We start from the raw sequence: 19,737 nt of genomic DNA, 5'->3' as shown, positions 1-19,737 counted from the left end.
CTCAGCGGCAGGCGGGTCACGAGCTTCAGGGAGTAGAAGCACAAGCTCCTCCATATGTTCTTGCTGCATCTTACTATGGCTATGAGTGCAAGATAAGTTCCCCAAAGAACCTAATCGTGTTCTGTAATTACAGCGCGGCTTTCTGCTGGCTAGAAATGAGGGAGAAGCTAAAACACTCCCTCATCAGATAATTTGTAAATTACTTTACATGGCGGATGCCTAACTCAGTTGGTTTTCAACTGCTGAAATTATAAATAATTGTAACAGATGTGGCAATATGGCTGGCCTCCAATAAATGAGGCCCTTGATAATTTGGCCAACCCTTTGACAGGCCAATTTAATAAAATGTGAACAAAATCTTCTTGCTAATAATTTATCATCCTTTTTCCCAATAGAATAAATTTAATTACCCTAGCAGTTAACAAGGTCACACCCAGATGCCAAACTCGGCTACAGTTTTGATAATGCAATCAGGAATTGAGAGGTGATGACAGCGTTGTTGTTTTTTTCATTACCTGGCTTCACATAAACACAGGTGGCGTAGCTTTCTTGTCAGTTTTTAATAATTACAGGCTATTATGGAATGCATAGTTAGCAGATTGAAAACCACACTTTAGTGAATTTGTTTGAGTATGATTGAGGTTTTAATGTATAGAGATGATAATGCATAACAAGCATAGTCCCTTGCTTATACCATTAGTGAACAAATTTTGATTTTTTTTACTGGTGACATAAGTGTTAAATGTTTGGAAAACTTAGAGTATGAATTATAATAGGCTATGAATTACACATTTGGTTCCTTGAATCTAGAGATTCATTTTAGGACACCATTAACAGATATACTTTAAATATTCAGAATTCCGTTAGACTATTAGGTTTATAACATGTTTTGGAAAAACCTGATTGTGTTTAATTTTTCTTTTTAAGATAAAAAAACAAATCTATAGAAAAATCAGTCTTTTTATCCTAATTTTTAATAAGTCCAGGATTAGTTACTGTTGCTATTAGAATTTGTAGTCAGTGTGAATACCACACAGTTAATACTCTACACACTCTTCTGTGACAAGTAAATATCACTAGTTTGTGTCAGTGCAGCCTGATATATATATGTCATAGAAGAACTAATTAGCTTTTGGTTGCTCAATTTTATAACAAAGATAATATTATCTAGTGGATGTGACTATAAGCCAATTAACCATCCCTTTGTAACCCATTCAGTGTTAAGCTTTACATGGTGTGGGGAAGTAAAGTTGGGACATTAAAGTTTTCCCTTTTATTTTGCTGTTCCCTGATTTGGCTATACTACACAAGTGTGAGATACTGAAGGAAAGTTTAATTTGACTACTGTGTAGTACAGAATTTTTCTGTATTTTATTATTAGGTTGGTGCTTTTGAAAGGAAATGGTGAAATTTTAAAGTTTACCTAAACATAAATAATTTTATTCTCTCTAAATGTAATCTGAGTATATTTGGGTTAAAAGTGAATGGATGGAAGAAATGAAGTTATTTGTACTTTTAAAAGGTGAGTGCTAGCTGACTGTTGATACTGGACATTTTTATTATTTTAAACTTTATGATTACTATTGAAGCCATCTGTTTTCAGGTTATGGATGATTCGGCTAATGATGTTTTTTAAATTGGCAATGGATGTATTTCTGAATTTCGGAAGTCAATTTTAAATAAAATGTCTAGTTTCTGTACAGATTCAGGATTTCATGAGAAGAAAATTATATACACACAGTTTTAAAATACTGTCTTTTTTCAAGAAGATTTGAGTTGCCTTTCAGAGAACTGTCATTCAAGTTGTCAGTTTCTCTGATACACATATATATTTCTGATATATATATATATTCATAGGGGTTATATATTTTATATATACACATATTACACACATGTGTTTATACTTAATTTCCAGTGAGGTATTATTATTTGTAGAGAAACTGGTTTTTTCTTTTTGCTGAAGTATCATGTCCTTTTCAAATATTTTGTTTTGCAATAGACTATACTATATGTTGATAGGTTTGGAATTCATAAATTATGTAAATAAGTGAGACAATGTTTGTGAAATGCTTACCTAAAGCTAGGCACTCAATGCTTTTCATTAAATGCTAGTTATTATTATTTTAATGAAGTAGTGAAGCAAATTAGTATATTAAATAAAAATAGGACAAAACAAATTAACTTATAATTCTTCATAACTGTGTGAAATGTGAAAAAAAAAATTTCTATATATTAGGCAGTATTCACTCAGCCTCCACTTTAATAATGCCGTACAATATTGCTTGAATTTAAAGCATCTTGACTAGGTATTTAATTTATATAATATTTTAATAGTAATTGGCACAAGGCTTCACCTCCCCCTTCTATTCAAAATTTTTCTAGGAGTTTTTTATCAAAATTGCCTCTGTGAATCAATGTGAAAGAGAAGTTATGTATTAATAATGGTTAATTTAAAGAGATTAGTTCCATTTGGAGGCATTTGCATGCATACTCCACTGATCATCTCTTATCAGATTATCTATGGTCTAGCACCATACCATTATCTTCCAAGACTGTAAACTAAAAGGTGCACAAGGATTTTTGATGTTAGAGAAAAAAGTATATAAAATACTAATAATTCTTAGCAAGAGAAGTTAAATTTTCAAAGATTCAAGATTCTATCTATTAAGGGCAATAGATACAATGAACTTCCACAGACAGGTGATTGATTGTCTTGATCTTGCTAAACCTCTAAAACAGCACTTAAAAAGGGTAAGAATAAGTAACAGTACATGAGGATATCTATATATCCTCATATATATTATACCTATAATAATTGTATGTAATCATTGAATTTAAAAAGCAGGTTACATGAGTATAGTATGGAGGACAAAAGAGTAACTTTACAGTGGAATAACTTGACAAGCACTAATTTGGTAGTGTGATTACAGGTTATGTCATTAGTCAAATCATGTTGAAAGTGTATGATGCCTGTGTCATATTCCTTCCCCAAATTCATAACCCCAGTCTAATCATGATAAAAACATAGACAAACTCCAATACAGGGCCATCCTACAGTAAACTTGAATAGTACTCTGTGAAACTGTCAATGTCAGCAAAAATAAAAGTCTGAGAATCTATCCCAGCCAAGAGTTGCTGATGTGACAGGTGAAATGTTATGTGGTATCCTTCAACAGAAGAGGACATTAGGTGAAGACTATGGAAATTTGAATAAACTAATGACTTCAGTCAAAATAATATATGAAAATTGGTTCATTAATTTTAATAAATATATCATATTCATTTTAGTTGTTAATAATAGGAGAAACTAGGTGGATGGGAGTGGGATACACTTTATTTGCTCAGTTTTTCTGTAAATATAAAGCTGTTCTAAAAAATAAAATTAGTTATAAAAAAGCAATTTAAACTGTATATTAAAATGGTTTTCCTTTTCTCTTTAAAGTATGGGAAGTATATTCCAAATTTATCTTTAGTGAATTCTGAGAGATGATATTATGGAGAGACTTTCATTTATATTTCCCCTATCTGTACTGAAATTTTTACACTGAATTTTTTATTCCTTTTATTTGCAAAAAAAATACATTTTTAAAACTGTTTAGTGAAACATTCCATGTTCAATGTTAAAAATTAAGGAAATTCATATATGTATGATGAAAATTCACCTCCATTGAGAAAGAATGCTGTAAATTTCAGGGTTTGGTGAAATCTATTTCTGTACAGTATTCTGTATTCTTCTATAACATGTGCTTTCCTCACTCAGCATTTATCATGTATATCTTTATCAACCTTCAGCATGATTAGAACAAAGTTAAAAGCTTGGTACAATTTTGTGTCCTTTGATTCATATTCAAAATTTCTGTAGGAAGTGTGTACCTGTTTATAGTCCCACCACCATGTTTTCAAGCTACAACTGTCACAAACTGAGTCTGGCCAACCTTTTAAAATTAGATTTCTCTTAGAAATTTGAATTCTTCCATTCTTTTGAAAAATCAGTAAACCTGGCATTTTTAGTGCACCACATTTCTCTATGAAAACAACTGGCTATAGCTAATAGCTACTACCACAAATACCCTCCTTATTCCCTCAGAAGTGAAAGTGACTGTGACTTGATATTTCATTTTACTAATTATTTTAAAAGTGGTCATATTACGATAAAAGTGAAATACTTCTTGTGCATGTATCCCTAACAAAAGGGATAAAGGACAAGAGAGAGAGAGAAGACTGCACTTGAGAAAAACTGGGAACATGCATAAGTTTCCTTGTGAAAGTAAAGTATATATCTGTATGTTCAACATGAATACAAAGTGTCCCTGTTGAAGGAATTCTAAAGCTGTAATTTAAAAACAAACTCATTTTACTTTTTTGTCTACATTATGACTCCTATGTGAGCTTGAGTTAATTACTACTTGAATAGTCGTTTTTAATTTTGAAGTTCTGTTACTGTTTTCTGAGGAATTTTAAAAAAATGCTGCCTAAATAAGAAATCTTTTATTATTATAGTAGCAATGTCCACTGTTGGACTTTTTCAGTATCTTGATAAATATTGTAATTATTTCTGATTGCAGCTTCTTGACGAAACATTCATGTTTTTTTACATTCTTATCTATTGTATTATAACCCACTAATGACTTAGAAAACTCATTAGTTAAAGAGCACACGATTGCTTGTTGGATATAACAATAACTAAAGTTACATTTTTCTTGTTTTTTTCTAAATTTTTGTTTGACTTTGAAACATTTATTTAAAATGTCTTTGGTAAATAATGGAATGTTAATATATTCTTTATAATTTTATTTAATAATGCCAGAACTCCTGTTCTGAGGTTTAGGTAGCCTTTGTAAATTGTTCAGATTGACTGGCCAATCAAAGGAAATATTTATAAGTGTCATAATTTGTTTACAAAAGAGGAAAGAATAAATAAAAGATGTACAGTGATTTAAATGAAGGGAAAGAATAGGTCAAAAGTCTTTTCGAGTTTGGGAAAAAAGTGCTTAAGCTATTTTAATTTGATGTTCAATGCAAGCTAATAGAGTATAAATTAATGTTATAAGCGTGGTAAACATAAAATATAAACGACATTCTGAGAAAAACATATAGTGTTGTGACAGAATAAAGATTGGGAAACATATCAGGTGACTTATGTATGAGGAAAGTACAGTAGTATGTTAGAGTATAACATAGTATAATGTAATAGTATAGTATGCTATACTATATCTAGTATACTATATCTAGAGATACTATATATATACTATATATATAATAGATTATAATAGATAGTGTAATGTAATAGTATGATGATAGTATACTGAGATGATCCTTCTCTTTATAAAAACTATAGGTTAGAATTAGGAAAAATATGCCTATCCCCTAAAAAAAGAAAAAAGTAATCAAACTTAGAAAAAAATAATATTTCTCATTGTTAGTTTAGAAAAGTTAAGCATACATATTTTTCTTATAATCCTTAGAAATATCAGTTATGAAGGATAGGGCTATCCATATTTTAAATGAAACCTTTTTCAGGGCTATTGGATCCATATTGAATATATTAAAATAAGTACTGACTTTTCTTTCCTAGAAATCAACAAATACTTTGTTTCGCTATGATTTAGTGTTGTTTTGTGTGTGTGTGTGAACAAATGGTTAATTTGAAGTAATGTGTGTGCATGGATTTTAATGGTCTCAAATATATTTGGTTAAGATGGTGGTACAATTTTGTGGAATGTTAGTTTTCATGAACAGGTTTCCTACAAACTTAATTTTCCTATGGTTTCTGTTGCTAAAATGTGGTGCTTACCATTAACAGTTTATCTGACATGGGAATGAGTTTCAAAGGAGAATAATGTAAAGTCTGTTGACTTTAAAAAATCTCATTTGAGTTGTTATTAATAAATTATAATGCATTAAAAGCTAGTTAGGCCTATAGTGCTAACTATTGGTTCACTTTTCTGAGGCTTGTATTTAGTGGTATTGCACTGAGTATTTACTGAGGAGATACTTATGTGTATAATCATTAATTTGAAATAATTTTATAGATAAGTTGTATATATCATGCATCCATGCTTTAAATTTTTTCTTCTAAAAATCTGCATGACAGACATATTTATGAAAATTTGTATACAGACTCTTGGTTATTTTATTAAAAAATGCCATTCTTTAAGGATGATAGAAGCTTAGCTAATGCAGGTTTATAGTTTATTTTTGAAATGAAATATTCTTTCTTGGAATACTTATGATTTATATAATATAATAACATATAAATATTTGCATGAATGTGTAAATAATGTAAGATACAAACATCCTTTTTTTAAACAGGTGTATCAACAGCCATCTTTGTCGAGCTTAGAAACCTTAATGGTCTCACAGAAGTCTGAAATTGAGTATTTACAGGAGAAACTGAAAATAGCAAATGAAAAACTGTCAGAGAATAGATCTACCAACAAGGGTTCCTCAGAGAAGAGCATCTTGACAAGTACTGAAGGGAAACGTGAGGTAGGGACATTTGTCATTGTGTGAATTTGTCACGATGCGGCTGGTGAGGCAAACGATGGAGTTAAAAAACGAACAGCATCATTTACTTCTCTGTTTATGTTTCTGAAAGCTTTTTAAAAATATCATGTGTCAGATGTTTTATAAAATCATGATTGGGACTGGCAAGTTTTCCCTTTCTGAAGATTGAATAATATCTTCCTAATTTAATTAACTAAATTTATTAGTAGTGATATGCCTCTTTTGTAGTAAATTAGCATTCTTATATTACAAAGTTTTGCTAAGTATGCCTCATCTATCTAATCTATAGATAAATTAATCTAAGTAGAAATTTTAATGTGGTGTTAGCCCTTAACTCAATTTTCTAATTTTCATTAGAAGAAAAATATATCTTAATGTTTCTATTTCATTTGGATATGATATTTCAAATACTTACCCATGTAGAATATAAATTATAAATTGAAATGTAATATTAATACGTGCAGTTACATATTTTCAGAGTTAAAGGTTAACAGTGGAGAATAAGTAAATTTTTGTACCATGATTCTTATTTATTAATGTCTCAGCTTTTCCTTTTCATAGTATTTATTGCATGTTCTTGTTATGCTGCAAAAAATTCTATGAACATTGACTAATATAAAAAGCCAAGAATATCAGATTGTAAATATATTCTTTCTATATGAATTGAAATAAACTTTTCCTAAAAGTAAGGAGTTTAAGAGGTATATTTCTCACACCTTTTACTTCAGCAGTAGAAAATATTTTTTAAAGTAGAAAATCATGTTTTCAAGATAATTGTTTCTCATTCTTTTGGATTTTCCTATGAGTAAGACAAACTGTCTTAGTAAAAGAAATATTTAAAATGAGACTCATGTTTATGTGGCATTCTTATTTACTACCTGTAATATTATTAGTAATTTTCAGAAGAATGAGCTTTATTATATATATTATCTATGTATGTATATATTTAAACATAACTGCATATATGTTTCTTGTAATTTTGGAATAGTTTCACGCATTGAGCTTAATTTAAATGAAAAAAAAAATCCTAAAATTGAGATATATTATAGAATCTAATTTGATTTTGTGCTATATTGCTGAACTTGAAAAATGTACTGCTTTGATGTTTCGTTGCTTTTTTAAAAAATTCAAGAAAATGAGAGTGATATTTTGAACAGAATTTTCTTTCTTTTTCGTAAGGACATGCAGTAAGTATGAGCAATATGTTTCCCAGCTTAATAGTTGCTTTTACATATTCCTTCTCCAGATTGGTATATGAAGCTGTACATAATATAAACACACATTCTCGTCTCTAGTTAGCCACATTATAGTTAATGACCATATGGTCATTATGGTGTAAGATCTACTGTCTGTTGTATTTATATTCCTCAAGCATATTGTTCCTTCGACTTCACAGTGTGTTAAACTATTTCAAAGGGAAAGAAACCCTTTCCCTCTTGTTTCAGGTTGTCCTATCAAGTGTAACCTTGGACCCTCATAGAGCAATTAGACCAGCCTCCATCCCCTCCTTTGTAATGAGGCTTCTTGCATTTCTGAGTCCATAACCCTTTAGTCTTCCCTAATGGGACATCATTATTCTGAAAGAAACAATGTAAATGTAAATGAATATTCTCATTAACGAGTCACAGAGAAACCTTTAGCGGTAGCACTGTGGTAATTCCGCTTGTTATTTCTCTGGTATTCCATGCAGGATTTTTTTTTTATAATTCATTATTAGTATTCAAAATTACTTGTTCTTTAATTTTGCATGTCTTTCATAATCCAGTGTTCCAACTAGCTCAACCATGTCCTTGTTTTATTCTCGAGGAACCACCTGTGAAACGTTCAAGGTCTTTGTCCCCAAAGAGCTCTTTCGCAGACTCAGAGGAACTTAAGAAGCTGAGAAAAGCTGAAAGAAAGATTGAAAACTTAGAGAAGGCACTACAACTAAAGGTGAACATTAAATGATTTCTTTAGTAATAAGCTTGCATAGGTAAGAATATGCCAAAGTAAACATTCTTTTCACAAATTACTGGTTATCACTTAATTTTCCTGAATTTAATTACATGTATAAAAAATGTATCATCAGTGTGTCTAGTTCTTAGTATTTCTGAGGATCATAAAGTAATAAAAAATTTTACTAGTTGAAAACTAAATATATATTCACTATTTTAAAATTACAGGGGATATTTTGACTCAATATTGGGAATAAGTTTCTTATAGGTTCTCAGAGACAAAAAAAAAATAGAACTATAGCAAATGGAAAGAGAATTTCCCATAAGAAATGTGAGTTAGCAACTATGGTGACCTAGCCCAGACTACTTAAAATTGTCCTTTATAGAAAAATTACATAGTCAAAGTGACAAATAAATATGTTATTTTTTTCCATTTCAACTGTATTTGTCTCAAAATATAAGACATTTGAGTTCATGTTCTACCAGTCTTTAAAAATCGTAAATCTTTATTGTTCTATCTTGAAGAGTTTGTACTTTCCAACTCATAATTTGTGAATTATGTTTCTCAGAAGAATGTGGTTGAGTGTAGGGAAGCGCTTTTATGTGACTATATTGAGGGCTTTAATTTTTCTGTGAATTTAATATGGCTAAAGTTCTTCATTCACAACTATTGGAAAGCCGACACTATTTGAGATTTAGTCATTTATCTGAATCTCAAATAGTTTTATAATATTCTATGGAAAGGCCAATTTATACATGATGAGAATCCATATATTTAAAGCTTAGATTCTTTGTCATATACATGATTCTTAGGAGGAAAATGTTTTCACTTACATTATTTGTGCAATAGAGCAAAATATAATTTAGAGGAATAGTTACCCATAAGCCACAAATAACAGTTTTTTTTTTTTTTCTGCTTTTCCCAAAGAATTGTTTTATATTTATTCAGAGTTAAACTATTAGTTTGAAAACAAAGGAAAATTATCATCTATTGTTACTGTCCAAAATAAAATTGTTGCAGGAAGGGGGACCCCTTCCAGGGCCTGAGAGTGGGCTCTTGTCTTACACTGGGCAATGAATAGTCTGAGGAGTCACATGAGCTGACAAAGTAAGAGACTTTACTGGGCAGAGGTGCCTGGGTGGAGAGCAGTAGGGTAAGGGAACCCAGGAGAACTGTTCTGCCAAGTGGCTCAAAGTCTCTGGTTTTATGGCAATGGGGTTAGTTTCCGGGTTGTCTTTGGCCAATAATTCTGACTCAGGGTCCTTTCTGGTGGTGTACGCATTGCTCAGCCAAGATGGTACCGACAAGAAGGATTCTGGGAGGTGGTTGGACATGTGGTATTTCCTTTTGACCTTTCCTGAACTCCTCTGGTTATGGTGGCTTATTAGTTCCATGTTCCTCACCAGGACCTCCTGTCGTAGAATAACTCAGGCAGATAGTTACCGTGATGCCTGGCCAGGGTGGACAGTTTCAGTCATTGTGCTTCCCCTAACAAAATGATCAGATGACATCAACTTGCTAGCATTTAGCCTACTTGAAATTTGTACCCCTGCAGTTATTTGCTCATTTGTTTACTCATTTGTAATGTATTGGCTTATGCAATTAGCTAAGCATTGTGCAGTCACTTGTATAACAGGAGAAAAATAATGATGCTGAGTGAGTAGTTAGAATCTAGTGTATTAGTGTTAATATGTAGGTATTCACAGGATATTATGGGCATGTTTACGATACCATCATCCTTCTTTTGCATAATTCTTGAAATTTGCATACAAAGCCTTCTTCTATCCTTTGTTAATCTGATTCTCTAAAAAAATAGAAGCAATAAAATATAATCCTTTAGTCTTCCCTAAATGAGATACCATTATTCTGAAATACATATATGTGTGTATGTGTGTGTGTATCTATCTATGTATGTAGAGCAGTAGGGTAAGGGAACCCAGGAGAACTGTTCTGCCAAGTGGCTCAAAGTCTCTGGTTTTATGGCAATGGGGTTAGTTTCCGGGTTGTCTTTGGCCAATAATTCTGACTCAGGGTCCTTTCTGGTGGTGTACGCATTGCTCTATCTATGTATGTAGATAGATAGAAGGATTGACTGATTTACTCTAACAAGAATTGGCTTATATGATCACTTGATTATGGAGTCAGAGATCCAGGATCTGTAGATGTTAAGCTGGAAATCCAGGAGAGATAATAGTATAGTTCCAGTCTGAGTCCAAAAGCCTGAAAACCAGGAGAGCTGATGATGTAAGTTCCAGTCCCATTCTGAGTCTGAAAGCAGACCAGTATCTCAGGTTAAAGTCAGTCAAGCAGAAAGAACCAATCCTTTCTTCCTCATTATTTTATTCTGTTCAAGCCTTCAGTTGGTTGGATGAAGCCCATCAGTTTGGGGAGGGCAATCTGCTATATTTAGCCTGTTGATTCAAAAGTTAATTTCATACAAAAACATCCTCACAGATACACCCAGAAATAGTGGTTAACCAAATACCTGGGCAATCAAGATAACATAAAAATATAACCATCACATATCCCATTCAATAGTAAAGGACCTCCACTTTGCCCCCAAAAGTCGGAGTCGTCTTGTTTTTGCCAGGAATGAGTAGAGCAGTTACAGACGTTTTTAGATCTCTTTTCTTCCACTTCTTGAATTTCTTGTTTAAGAGTCTCAGAAATGTACTAATTTATCTCCTCATTCTCTTTTTCTAACAACAGCTCTTTGGGATGAGGCCTCAAGTTTATTTTTAGAGTAAAATTATTTTTCATATAATTTCTTTTTCATTTATATTTTTCTGTATCTTCTTTCAAGTTAATTGGTAATCTTGAATTTCAAATGTTTGTTTTCTTCACAGATTTGCAAAATAAGTGAAAAAATGTGAGCAAATTTTGTTTCTTTGTATTTTGTCAGTTAGAGGAAGGAATTTCTCATTTTAATCAAATGAAATAGTTAAATGAAAAAGGCACTCTAAAGATATTTAGCAAAATGTCCACCAGGCTCCTCTGTCCATGGAATTCTCCAGGCAAGAATACTGGAGTGAGTTGTCATTCCCTTCTCCAGGGGATCTTCCTAACCCAGGGGTCGAACCTGGGTCTCCCACATTGCAGGTGGATTCTTTACCACCTGAGCCACCAGGGAAGATCTCGGGTAAATAAAACATGTATAGTAAAGCAACTCAAGACAAGTAGTTGGGAACAGGGTACTTTTTCATTTACAACCTGACTTTAGTGAGTATAACTCATATTTAGTGAAGACAGAAGACCTGTTTCTATCTTCTCCAGTATTAGGCAATATTACTAATACTATCATTATTACTCATGTACATGTGAATATAAGATAGGAATTGGTGATGTGTTTGTGTTTGTTTCCTTAGGGCTGCTGTGACAAGCTACTATTAATATAAACTGGCTAGCTTAAAAGAACAGGAATGTATTGTGTCAAAGTTCTGGATGCTAGAAAAGTCCAAAATCAAGCTGTCAACAGGGTTATTAGTTACTACTGAAGTCTGTGTGGGAAAAATCTGTTCTATTCCTTTTCCTGATAGATGGCCTTCTCCTTATGTCTTCACATCACCTTCCCTCTATTAATGTCTCTCTGTCTAAATTTCTCCTTTTTATGAAGACCAGTCATATTGAATTAGGACCCACCCTATCACATTTTGGAGCTTCCCTGGTGGTTCAGACTGTAAAGAATTCGCCTGCAATGTAGGAGACCTGGGTTCGATCCTTGGGGCAGGAAGATTCCCTGGAGAAGGAAATGGCAACCCACTCCAGTATTCTTGCCTGGGAAATCCCATGTTCATAGGAGCCTGGCAGGCTGCAGTCCATGGAGTCACAAAGAGTCGGACATGATTGAGCAGCTAACACTTTCACTTTCTCATTTTAACTTGCTTACCTCTGTAAAGATTCTATCTCCAAACAAAATCACAAAATCACAGTCACCTTCTGAGGTAGTAGGGGTTAGCACTCCAACATAACTTCTTGGAGAGATTTATTTCAACCCGTAACAGTGAGTTGCGGTTTTTAAAATACCTTGGGATCATGGAGCTCCTTTTGAAGACCATTCTCCACTAATACACTGAATATTTGTCATACCCTTTCCATGCTGGTATTCTTTTGAATCCTTTTCTGCAAGAAGCTAATGGGAACATAACAGACAAAATATTCTTTGCCTAATTATATAAACAGTGGATTAATATCTTTCTATTTTTGTGATCCTTTAACATATCAGTGTGCATTGTGAATCTATAGGAAGGTAGAGATATATTGTTTCCCAGACTTACTTTATACCTATTAATATTTCCTCAAGGACTGTGGGTCCATGGAAGTTACTCTTGGAAACACTAAAGATAAAAGACATGTTCCATGGCATGGTAGGTAGCTTTAGGGTCCCAAGTTGATCACCATGGTGATTTGAAGGGAGGAAGGGAAGGTCAAAGAAGTTTCAGGAGCCTGTGGTACATATGTGTATAAACTCTGATACATTAATATGATATTTGTGCATGTTATTTTAATACTGAATATTATATAAATATTAACACACTGTCTTACTAAGCTCTCTTTTGTGGCTAGTTGTATCTGTTTTCAAGAGGGGCAACCAATGTTGTAATTGTAGAGACAGTAGTGATAGAGATGTAAGCTATTATTATAAAAATCCTACCCATTTTCAAATTCTGACTTCATGGGTGTAGTGAATTATAAAATATAATTTGGAAAACAAAGCATCAGAGCTTAATGAAATTCTTACTGTCCTTAAATTACTAGTGCCATGAATCTGTGCTTTACTGACTTTCATGCATTTGGCAATTTTATTCTTTTAGGACTTTTCTGTGCCATTTAATAACATCAGTATGTCCTTTGAGTATAGTTTATGTCTTATTTTTCAATGCTCTAATATTCATGAAGTTTATACATTCTGCTGGAATTATACATCATGGACTCCTTGGTATTTTATAAAAGGTTTTTTTTTTTTTAACTTAAAAAACCTTGCTATCATACTTGGAAGATTGAGCCACTGTTTTATGAATAAGTGTTCATGCTCTTATGGCCGTATACTGTCAAGAAGCCTTTGAGCAAACTAGATGATTCGATCAAGAATCATTTCTGTTCTTACCAACTCAAAAGTAGAATTATAAGCATCATTAAAGAAAGTAAATTAGTACAGTTTTGCTGTTTTCTAGTGTTTTAGCCGTTGAGACTTGTTTGTACACAGAAGTTAGAACCTCTAGTTCAGCTAGTTTAATTGCAAGATACACAAGAAGGTATTCTGTAAATATTTTATTGAATGACCTAGTAAGTGGACCTAATTCAGCCGCTGTCCATGGGGAAATTTGGGATGTGTCCTCAAAGGAAAATGTAGTAATTAGTGATATTAAATGTATTTTTCAGTTTTTATAGTTGATTTTGTTCTAAGATCTTTGAGGATATTTCCCAAATGATGTACTGTTGTTTAGAGTTAGGCTATCATAAGGCAGATGGGACTTAAAGAATTATATTGCAAGCTACAGTAAACTTGAATTTGTTAGAATAAGAAAAAAATTACTTTGATTATTCTTTTTAAATATTTCTTTTGAGATATCCAACTTTTGACTGATAATTTCAGCCAGCATCTGCTCTTGCAGTTAAATTGGTAAAGTCATTTTTCTTTGAGCTATATATATACTCTATCTTATATTTACATTTTTATAAAATTTTACTGTCTCTTTCTGAAGTAGACTAAAGGAATGATAGTCTCTAGGACCAATTTAACCCATGTATTACAATTTGATAGCAGTTTTCTCAAAGCAGAAAAATCTAATATAATTATTATTTTAAGTTGTCTGTCAAATCAATTTACAAAATAATATTTAGTTTGATTTTCTTTTAACAGTTTGGATTTTAAGAATTTTATGAGAATTATGTTTTTTAAAACTTTATAAGAATAAAAGAATTTATACAAATTTTTAAGAATTATAAGAATTATATAAACATTCTAGTGGTAGGTATAATTATTAAGCATGTAAAATTAAAGCAGAAAGCTTATCAATAAAATTTTCCATAATCACTACTTAATTGAAGGAATCACTTATTTCAGTTACTGTAAGAAAACCTAAACTATTCACTGAAAGTGGGTATATTATGCTGAAGTTTTAAGAATCAGAAGTGGCCACATCAGGTTCTTTGATTAACTGCTATGCATAGTACAGAGCCTGGTACATGGTGATTGATATGTAGAACTCAGGAACTTTTTATTGAGTTGTTGTTTAGTCACTAAGTTGTGTCCACATGGACTGTAGCATGCCAGGCTTCCCTATCCTCACTATCTCCTGGAGTTTGCTCAAACTCATGTCCATTGAGTCAGTGATGCCATCCAACCATCTCGTCTTCTGTCACCGCCTTCTCCTCCTGCCCTCAATCTTTCCCAGCATCAAGGTCTTTTCCAGTGAGTCGGCTCTTTGCACCAGATGGCCAAAGTATTGGAGCTTCAGTTTCAGCATCAGTCTTTCCAATGACTAGTCAGGGTTAATTTCCTTTAGGATTGACTGGTTTGATCTCCTTGCTGTCCAAGGGACTCTCATGAGTCTTCTCTAGCACAGCAGTTCGAAAGCATCAATTCTTCAGTCTTCAGCCTTCATTTTTGAGTCATAGTATAGTTGATTTCTACTTAAGAATTTGGGAAAATATTGGATATAGTTTCAGTGATTAATGTTAGCTGAGGCAGTAGTTAAAAATGCTAAAATAATGACAGTACTCTGATTAAGAAACTCAACTTGTTCCAGTAATTCAACAGAAAATTATTGTGAAAGGTAATATAAAATTTGGATATCTTCTTCTGTTGGTCAATCTTTTAGGTTCTGTTTACTCAGAATTTTTAGGGATTCTATCACAGACTTAATAATTCCACAACAGTGCATTTGTTTGTAATAACCTATAAGAAATTTACTGTAAAATAAGAGTTTACAGGGAGGGACTTTAAGTCAATGAAGAATAATTCTGCAAAACTATTTTTAGAATTGTCTAACAAAGTATTCAGTTTATATGCTTATTTCAAAATTGTTTTGGCATGAATCTAATGTATGTAAATTTCTTATAATTAAATTATTTTATTAATATTATAATGTATCTTATTTAAATTCCTCATAAATTTTATTCATTCTTAAAAAGAATCCTAATAAGAATATTTAACTTTTGTTCATTTATGAGAAAAGATTATTGATTATCATTATTATATTTGGCTAACTTAAACTATCTCACATCTTTAAAAATGGGAAGTTTATTGGTCAAAGAGGTCATATTGTTACCAACAGTATGGGAAACTCAAGATCAAAGTTATATCATTCTTTGTGTCTTAGAAGAAGAGATATTAGTAGCTTCTATTTTGAGGATGGAGAAATGAAACACACTGGATTTAAGTAGATTGTCAAGGTAAAATTTAGTAAATTTGAGCAGCAGATGTTGAACTCTTAGCAGCTCTTACCACCCTGCATATAATAGGTTCTTAATATATGATTCTTCAGTTAAAACAAAATTGAATTCAGTATCTTGAATTTTTAATCATGGTATTATACCATATTACTTTTTAGCAAGTAACTATGCAGTGGCTATGATTCATATCTCCTATAAGTCTTTAGGATAACATTTATTCTAATTTCCCCGTTAAGAGATAGCATCTTCGTCAAGCACTTGCATTCCCATATGATATACAGATCACTTGGTACACACATTGCTCAAATACTTCCTAATAACTACTTAGGAGAATTATTGAAGTTATCCTACTAGATATATATTCAGAGTTTAATGGCAACATATCTATACTGTTGAGACAGGTAGAATTGCAGTAAGATAATGCAGACTCTATAAGATATTATCTCATTGTTGGGATGAGAGACCGATAAGTCAGTGAAACCATAAATTTGGCTTATAAATGATAAGGGCATCAGAGTTAGTTCTTGGGAAGAGGGCAGAGTAAAAAGCTCACTTGCTTTGTGCCTCTCTTGGGCAAGAACAGACCCGGGAGCATTACCTGTATGTTACTTCATTTAATTTTGTTATCACGGTATAAATTTCTGTGTTCTTTTCCACATTCTATAGTAAAAGAAATTGAATTAATTTAAATAGTGTTCTTAAGATCATGAAACTACCAGGAGAAAACTTCAAGAATGGAATTCAGATCTTTTTGGCTGCCATGTTCCCACTCTTCTCAGCTTACTGTAATATTAGAGAGTACCAGTTACCTGCATTGAATAAGTATGCAAGTTCTTTCATACAGAAAATGAAGAGTTTAAAAAACAAATTTGAAATGAGTAAGGGTAAAATAAAAGACTCATCACATTATTTATTTTACTTTGAGAAACACAGTTCATGAGTAATATAAATACATCCCCTGAGGACTGACAATTTGGCCTATATATATGTTCATTTTGTGGTCATGTTGAAAAGTGAAGATTTATGCATGTGTTTTATTTAAAACATTTAGAAGTCATTGACTATAACTGTCTACCCTAGTATTATTTGAACTGTCTAGTCTGATTTTTTCAAGAGTGCTAAGTCCAACTTTCTCATTTCAGTTCTTTATGTTTTAACTCAAAATGTTAAACTGAGTCACTTCTAACGTAGGTCCAAACTGATTTTCTTCCTCCTGTGTAATCTTTGTGCATTTTAACAAACTAATTGTGAATCCATAGATTAGAGAACTGGTCTTACTATGATTAGTGCCCTTGTAATAATTATATGTGCACTTAAAACTAACAAAATAGTCATGCTTTATGTATAGACAAATCTTGGAAAAGAAAAAATTTTAATATGTAAGATTGATACAGAAATATGTGTATATATACTAATTAACAAAAAGGAAAGGAATGAAATTAATTTGACTCCAGAATTTTGAGATTACTTAAGTGATTTTTCAAAATGCAGTGAGTATCTCAAATTTATCAAGTAAACCTGTTCTGTGACTTTAGGATTAAATGATTATTGCATTAATTTATTTGTAATAAGTTATAAATAAATCACAAATTTATTTCTGCTTAAATTATTATTACAAATTAATTTATATTTATATGCTATTTTCTTTTGAATTTTATGCTTAGATTGGTAGCCTTTTATCTGTAACATTATGCTTATATATTCTTCAAACTTGTATACTTGCTTTTTTGTGTTCTACAGAACCAAGAAAATGATGAGCTAAGAGATGCCCATGAAAAACGCAAAGAAAGGCTACAGATGTTACAGACCAACTACAGAGCAGTAAAAGAGCAATTAAAACAGTGGGAAGAAGACAGTGGCATGTGAGTTACATAGCTCATAAAGGCATTTCCCTAAATATTAAATGGAATGGAGTAGAATCATATAGGTGCTTTAATGGCTTTTGTTTGATTTTAAAGAAATCATTTCATAGTCAGATCTTTAGTGAGAATTTTTACATAAAGAATATGATAAATAAAAATAGAAATATGTTTATAATAACTATGCATTTTCCTATAATTTGCAGAAATCATGAGCATAGATGATGAATTATTGTATATACTTTTAATATCTATAGAATAATTTAATAAAAATATATCTTAAAGCAAAAATAGTTCATATTCATGTGATTGAAAAACTACTTTAAATAAATAAAATGCTGTTACAATGTATATAACCCAAAGTGTTTACTTTTTATTTGAAATATTTGAGAAATATGAAATTAACATGTATAGTTAACTGTCTTAAAACTATTTCAACCTAGTATGCAGTTTAAAAATCTTTACTATCCATCAGTTAGTTCTGCAGCTTATCTGAATGAATGGGCGGTCTCAGTTCAATTGCTCTGAACAGGTGTTCAGATCTTGGTTAGTTGTAAGTGGCTCCCCTGTTAACAGTATCAACAGAGGGCAAAGGACTGAATGAGTACAGAAAAATCTACTACCCTCTCATCTTCTGAGATGGATCCTTTAGGGCAATGTTGATGATACACATTTGTCTGTTCTATAGAGAAATACTGTTTCTAAATTGGCCAGTACAGCACTTTTACAAAATAAAAATGAAGAGTTTGTTTTATGTACAGAAAATGAGAACATAAAGAGCATTTGGCATGTTTTGTAGATAATTGTCACATCTAATTTTTTCTTTGAAGAACAGAAAGTGTTTCATATCGCTTGTCAGTAAACCAGTGTTAAATCTGTTTGTCCTGGGTTTAGCCTCTGTGACTTAACAGGCGCTTAACTTTTTAGTAGTCACCAGAAGGATGAAGACTACTTGCTAACTATCTGATGTTTGCTGATAACTGCTTGTTTAAAGACAGAACACATAAACCACAGTCAGACTGGTTGGCAGCAAGTTCTAGATGTGTTGATTGCTTATAATCCTTTTTTTAGAAACTGTGACATTTTTGCAATGTATGTTTTATTACTAGTAGAATGAAGGAGAGAAATAGACCAGAGAATATCATGTGTCCACTTAAAAGTTTATTTTCTATAGTAGCAGTTTTGCTTTTTAGGAAATCATGATCTAAGATTTTAATTTCTACATGCTTAGGCTTTAGGAAATTCATTCCATAGTGAACCTCTATAGAAATTGGGTAGCTATGTGACACTAGCTGTACTTCAAGAGAAGTCTCAATTCCAAATGGTTACCCTGAAGTTGTGGCATGAATATCGTTAGAAAGTTAATTTCAATAAAAAGTCTCATTTCATGTGCAAAAAAAAAAAAGATATTTGGTTAGTAGATATTTTTCAATTTTAGAGAATGTATAAATGAATTTTATTGCACTTTGAACATGTTAAGTAAGAAAGCAATTTCATTTTAAAAATAGAATGGAAATCAGGAAAGTAAAGAGAGCAGATCCTCAACAACTTCAACAAGAAGATTCTGATGCTGTATGGAATGAACTGGCCTATTTCAAAAGGGAGAACCAAGAGCTAATGATTCAAAAGTGAGTTTCTTTTTTTCATAATGTGTACTTAGGTAAACATCTGAGAGAAATGTTTTCTATCTTAAAGGCCATGAGAGAAATTCCTTATAAAATTTGGAAAATGAAATAATCTGGTTTTCCAGTAAAAGTAAAGAAAAAAGATTGACTTTTTAATATATACGTATGTATAATGCAATAACAAGTTGCACATTTGCTAGCTCTTGCCGAAACTGTATTATATGATCTAGGGATTGTGTTAATTAATGTGGCTCTCATCTGTTGGAGGTGTCGCTCTTCATTAGCCTGTATTTTAGACACTGCCGTGCTTCATTTCTGGAATGAGGTGGAGAGGGGATAACCTAGCCAGCCATCCTTGTTTGATCTCCTAGATACATACGCGATGCAGAATGCCTGAGCTCTCTTGGTTCCCTGCC

General features: G+C 32.0%; 1 protein-coding gene across 15 annotated transcripts in view; it reads left to right on the top strand.

The window, feature by feature from the left end:
* Positions 1–19,737, top strand: part of CNTLN (centlein) — a 331,587-nt gene that overhangs the window by 180,356 nt on the left and 131,494 nt on the right. For all 15 annotated transcript variants that reach the window (XM_081499257.1, XM_081499287.1, XM_081499348.1 and 12 more), the window contains 4 exons: positions 6,313–6,489; positions 8,314–8,439; positions 17,578–17,699; positions 19,205–19,324. In XM_081499257.1, coding sequence (XP_081355383.1) covers positions 6,313–6,489; positions 8,314–8,439; positions 17,578–17,699; positions 19,205–19,324 — 545 coding nt within the window. The remainder of the gene's footprint in view (positions 1–6,312; positions 6,490–8,313; positions 8,440–17,577; positions 17,700–19,204; positions 19,325–19,737) is intronic.

Source organism: Giraffa tippelskirchi, chromosome 1 (assembly GCF_054371585.1).
Source record: "Giraffa tippelskirchi isolate mGirTip1 chromosome 1, T2T-mGirTip1v1.2.pri, whole genome shotgun sequence".
NCBI lineage: Eukaryota > Metazoa > Chordata > Mammalia > Artiodactyla > Giraffidae > Giraffa > Giraffa tippelskirchi.
This window is presented reverse-complemented; position numbering and strand designations above follow the sequence as displayed.